This window comes from Cheilinus undulatus, linkage group 4 (assembly GCF_018320785.1).
Source record: "Cheilinus undulatus linkage group 4, ASM1832078v1, whole genome shotgun sequence".
Classification (NCBI taxonomy): Eukaryota; Metazoa; Chordata; class Actinopteri; order Labriformes; family Labridae; genus Cheilinus; species Cheilinus undulatus.
In genome coordinates, this window is record NC_054868.1 from 43,652,641 (window position 1) to 43,658,640 (window position 6,000).

General features: G+C 40.8%; 1 protein-coding gene across 2 annotated transcripts in view; it reads left to right on the forward strand.

Annotated features, from left to right (window-relative positions):
* Window positions 1-4,223, forward strand: part of tmem131l (transmembrane 131 like) — a 46,867-nt gene extending 42,644 nt beyond the window's left edge. For both annotated transcript variants that reach the window (XM_041784945.1, XM_041784946.1), the window contains exons 31-34: window positions 60-192; window positions 807-877; window positions 1,071-1,204; window positions 3,683-4,223. In XM_041784945.1, coding sequence (XP_041640879.1) covers window positions 60-192; window positions 807-877; window positions 1,071-1,204; window positions 3,683-3,994 — 650 coding nt within the window. In that variant the 3' untranslated portion in view covers window positions 3,995-4,223. The remainder of the gene's footprint in view (window positions 1-59; window positions 193-806; window positions 878-1,070; window positions 1,205-3,682) is intronic.
* Window positions 4,224-6,000: the final 1,777 nt, after the last annotated feature.

The window sequence follows — 6,000 nt, forward strand, 5'->3', positions numbered from 1 at the left end:
TTAGGGGGCATCTGTCTCATCACTCTCTGATTTCTAACAAGTGTTGATGTGTCTTCCAGACCTGACAGGTCAGTATTTGCCCGAGGAGACGTGGTCCGCTCCATCCATCCCGTTAACCAATGAGTTCAGATACAACACCACTGAAGCTCTGCCCTACATACCTCAACCTGCTACCACCGCACCATACAATGGGTAGGCTTCTGAATGCACTTTGTCAAAATTGTTTTGTACTAAATGCCAGTGTTGTTTTACAGCTTCAAGCCAACAAACTTAGAAGCCAGATGCTTGGAATGACTGATGATTGAAAAAGAAATGTTAAGAGGTTGATGACTGGATTTTGGACTTTCTAACCTAAGCATCACCATCCTTATGTCTGACTTTGTCATTTTCATATTGTGGGGTTTGCAGTTAGCCAGAAAAATCTGATTTAAAGAAGTATTTTTTGAAGGGCAGGAGATCCTATAAAGAGGCTAGAGTCCTCTACACACTGGTTGCAGGATTGATTCCCTATCCCCGTTCCCTTTTGGTGCATGCCTACTTTTTCTCCCCATGTTTCCTGTTTCTCTTCAGTTGTCCATTCACAATAAAGGGAAAAAGTCCCCAAAATATGTCTGTAAAAGGGGAAAATAAATGAACTATTCAAGTTTGCCTCCGTCAGGAAAATAACTTGTCTTTCTGCCAATGAGCACATTTTACATATCCTCAAAAAAAAAAAATCTGCTTCTTTGTGGTTAAGCAGGTTCGTGTTCAAGTTTGACCTCTTCCTGTTGAAGCTGTTGCATCAAATGTGTCTTTGTTTCCTGCAGGTTTACTTGGAGTAGTGCCAACAGCCACTGCAACAGTCCATACACCTACTGCGAGGAAAACAACTACATAGGTATGATTTCAGGACTCAGTTCTCTGTTATCCATTTTTTTTAGCAGGGATTGATGAAGTATTTCTGATTCTAATGCATGAAAAATTGAAGGGAATTAAAACTGAAATCAGCTAGAAATAGAGCTGTATGTCTGTTTTCTAGAGGTTCCTCTAGGTGAAAGTTCAGCATTAATTTTTTTTTACTTATCTTGCAGGTAATGGAACTTTTCAGAGTGGTTATCCCAGTCAGGAGGCTCAGAATGTACACAGCAGTCAGACCAGCTGGAGTGAGGAACAGCCTCAGGAATCGCCCTCAGCCTGGGACACAGCAGCCTGTGTGGGCAGCAAGGTGAGTGTTCAAACTAATGATCTAATGGACTGCTTTGATGCTCATTTACAAAAAACGTACTCAATTTCTGCAAGTATGTGATTCCTGCATTACACGCTGCCATAAGCCTGAATTACTCTCTGGACAGTAAGCTTCCTTACTCCTTGAGTTTGGGTCATTTGTAACTTAGAAAGCTTATATCTAGGAAGCTGAAACCAGTGAATATTTGTCAACTTTTCAGTAATCAAATTGTTTTTACCTTTCTATGATGTGCTACAGGTAAAATTAAGCATCCTAGACATTATGACAGCTTTGTGTAAAATTTTTGCCGAAAAGTTCACATTTTAAATTTCACAATATGTGACCTTTTGTGATCAAAGTTGGATCCTTTTACCAAAAAACCAAAACCACATAAATAGAGTCTCATACACAAGTCCCTTGTTGGCACAAAAGTATTTTTACTTGGTTTTATCATGATTTGGAGCATGCAGTCTTGTGACAAATGCATTTGATTGGAGAAAAATGACGGTTACACTTGGTGGTATCCACAGCTCTATCAAGGAGGTGGCAGTTCTCATTGGTGTTTGCTAACCACAATTAAACAACAGATGACACAGCCACTACAAAACACAAAGAATAAGATTAATATACGGTATCAAAATGACACTGTGAAGCCAGTAGATCCACTTGCTTCTTTAGATCAGTTTGGTGATGAAATTTCATGTTAACAGTCTGGGTTTTTATAAGAAATATGTCAGGCACTGATTAATGGTAGATTGCATCACTCAGATGTACCAATCACCAAAGCTGGTCTAGAGAAAAGCAGTGTCTAACAGAGACATAACTGAAGCTTTAACATTTTCAGGCTATGCTCTTGTAGTTAGTTTTAGAAGGCCCTGATTTAAAGTGTATATTTACTTGCTCAAGCCTCATTAAAATTTTTTCCTACCATGTGCACAGCTAGTCCATGGTCCTTGACTTGTGTGCCTGAGCAGTGATTGAGGACAAGTTGTCGTTTGCACAACTTGACCCTATCCTGTATTTGACTTTGTTTCATCCTTATTGCTAAATGTTTGATAGGCTATAGGCAGCACCAAATAAAGCAAGTAGTTCAAGTAACAGTAGGTGTAACTAACTGTAACTTGAATGACTGTTTCAAAATAAACAGAGAAACCTAGAAATGGGGCAGTGGTAGCCTTGTGGTTATGTCTGCGTGCCACATGTGCAGAGTCTTGAAGGTTCAAATCTGACCTCTGGTCTCTTTCCCATGTCATTCCCCACTAACCCTATCACTCCCCCCAGTTTTCGAGTCCATCCACTGTCCTGTCCCTCTAATAAAGACCTAGCCCAAAGATTTATTGTTAAGAAAAAAAAGAAATAAAACCTGGCAAAATGGTTATGGATATAACCATAACCCAAAACTACATCCCTGAGGGAAAAGATTAGGAATTTTAGCTTGTATACGCTCCAGTTTTAGTGTCAGACTCCAAATTTCAGGATTGTCACGAGTTTGAAACATAACACTGGCAAATAAGATTGCCACTTGCTTCTACAAAACAGTCATTTCTGCCTCTCCTGTGTCCTCTGAATTCCTCTGAATATCTGTGACCACCAGTTCACTGGTTACTACACAACTACACAAACACATGCACACATATTTAAAACACCAGTGGCTTCTCCGCTGAGACTCGTGTTGCTTCAGCAGGAAGATAAGATAAACTTTTGTTGATCCACCATTGGGGGAAAAATTAAACTTGCAGTTTGAGATTGAAGAAAAATACATACTTTTGAAGGTGGCTGCAGCATCTTTGGGACTGTGGGAGTATATTTATGTGTTTATATACATGCTTAGACATATCTATACATATATACATACACATAAGCCTATACACACATCAGTGTACCCTCCTGTTTATGAGGTGTAGTTATCCACTGTTGAAATGTCATTGCTCTGCTCTCATTTCAGAGCAGAAGTGAAAGAGTGAGGGGAGTCGTTAAAATGTTATTTTTCATCATATAAATATATTTGGATTTGTTCTTCTCCTTTATTTTGCACAGATGGTCTCATTGATATTTTTAGTTTTTCCTGTTAAATTCATGCAAAGGACACATTCAGCTGGTTTCTTTAGTCAATAATGATATGAAGAATGTCTGTGGCAGATTCAAGTTGAATTCTGTGCAAAAACATATGGAATAACACTAACACAGAAAAGAGAAGGAACTTTTCAGATGAGCCAAAATTTTTCCACATGTACTAGGGTGGAAAAATAATTTTATCTAAGCTGAAGGGAGAGAAGAGTTATAACGGAAGTGACAGCCAGGTCATCACTGCAGGGAGCAGACAGCCAAGTTGTAGCAGAGCACAGCAGCAGGTAAGGTCTGAAAATACAGTGGAAAGATAACGTTAGGATGCAGCTTCTTTATTCAGGGCACAAAAAATCCATGATATTTCAAACATGTTTTTAAAAGCTGATATCATTTCACTCTTGTCCTGCACAGCCATACTTCTCTGGGACCAGAAGCCTCTCCCCTATGTCCAGTCTGTTTGGATCCATCTGGACACCTCAGAGCGAGCCCTACCAGAGCCACCACTTCCAACCTGAGCGATCTGCCCCCATCTCCCCTGTCTCCCCCATAACACCCCCTCACTCTCCCTTCAGCCGGGAGCCTGAGGGGAGGTATGCTCCCATCCAGTACTCCAGCTTCAACCCATTCGGCCCGCACATGAACCTGGACATATGGAACTCCTCATCCAACCGCAGCTCCAACTCACAGCTCTCCAACGACTCCGGCTACTGCGGTGATGTTTAAAAGGAAAAAGGAAAACGGCAAACGTTAATAAGTGCAAACATATAAAAACATTGATATGTAAAAGAAAGGAAATAAAAATGAATGTTCTTTTATCATTAATGGGGGAAATGTGAATATTCCTTTTCTTTTATGTTCCCATTTTCAAATGTTAAATGTTGTGAAAGGTTAAGCATTTGTTGTATATTTTTCTAGATGTTTTGCAGTTTTGATCATAGAAAATAAAAAAAAGGTTTTGTACTTGAAGTAATTCCTTCTTTAAATATGCAACATAGAATTTAATTAATGCCATCCTCTGTTCTTGCAACTCCCTGCCTCTCTTTCTTTCTTTGTGTCCTTCTCTCCCTGACTATCTCAGTGGCCAGCCCCTTTGGTCTGCTCTTTTTTAGTAAAAAGACTGGCCAAAGCCTGGCACACACTACAAGATAACTGCCAATTTCTTACCTGATCCCTCATGACCAAAGTCAGCAGAGACCCTATTATCAAATGGTTCCAAAGATTATCTTTCCTTTTGTTGTAGTGTGTAGTGAAGTGGCATTTCCCTCTCGACCTGCTCAAAAAACAATCGGACAATCGCTGCTCCAACTTCAGATTGTTATGTTAAATGTTCAATTTTACAGCCAGAAATCTTGTGTGTGGTGAGAGCTGAGGAAAGCTGAGTAGGCATGAGCAAAATTGTTGTGTGGAACCGAGCAGGAGCCAGTCAGGGAGCAAGCTGACTGAAGGAGGAAACACAGCAAACACAGCCTTGGCAATGGTAGTAAAATAAAGCATGACGTTAGACACATTTAAAATGGAGGAGCAATTATCTGATTTGTGGTAACAACACAAGTGTTGATACAACCTGTCCTGTAAAATGCATCACAATCAAATTAAGAAGAGCCTGTCTGAAATTGCTATTGCAATGAATGTAGACGGTGATGATAGATCACTACATTTATTTTTGAGAGTCAAGACTGGTTGTTGGTGAATGAGTAAGTGATGCGCTCTGTTTGTCTTGTACACCACACCCTACAAACACAAAACCATTAAATCTGTCATTAGATGTCTACATGTGGGGTCTCTCACATTACAACAAAAAAATCTTTGAGTGCGTGCCAGGTTTAACCCATCAGGGGTGAGCTCTTGCCTCAACAGGCCTCTCACTCATGCTCCTTCCTGTTGTCTTTCTCAATGTGCCTCTCCCCTCTTCTGTCCTCTTCTTCATACAGTTAGGTAGGTAGAGGGAGTTGGGGCATATAGCCTTATCTGGCAGGCGTGAGCAATAGTCCTAACAGGCTTTTTCATCCCTGCTCTACCTTCCCTGTTCACTTTCTCAATGTGCTTCTCCTCCTTTCAGTCCTCTCCTACTTCATGAAAATGGGGGAGTGGTGGTAGTTAGAGCATGCAGCCTTATCTGGCTGGGGTGAACTGTAGCCCTAAAAGGCTCTCACCCTTGCTCAGCCTTCCTTGTTTACTTTCTCAAAGTGATTCCTCCCCTCTTGCCTGTCTTCCCTCATGAAATTGGGGAGTAGTGGGAGTTGGGGCATACAGCCTTATCGGGCAGGGGTGAGCAATAGCCCTAACAAGCTTCACACCTGTGCTCTACCTGTTCCAGTTTGTTCCTGAATATACTTCTCCCTTCTTCTTACCTCTCTTCCTTCATGAAAATGAGGAAGTTGTGGGAGTTAGAGCATGCGGCCTTATCTGACGGGGGTGAATGCTGGCCCAAACAGGCTACTACCCATGCTATTTTTTCTGTTTTCTTTTTCAGTCTTCTTTTTATTCCCATTTACTATCTACTTTGATGAATAGTTGTTTGTCAGTCTTTCTTTTATACAAGAACACAGTCGCATAAAGAAGTTCTGCGGTCATTATCTTGGGTAATGAGGGGAGAGAACTGTCAGTTCTTGAGCATTACTTGACAAAACATAGGTGAAGGTGAACCCCTGTTAATGTGTGGGGTCTATAGTTGTCCATCTTGTTTCGTGGTTTGGTTGTGTGTTCATTGGTGGCCATGTTGTAGGATA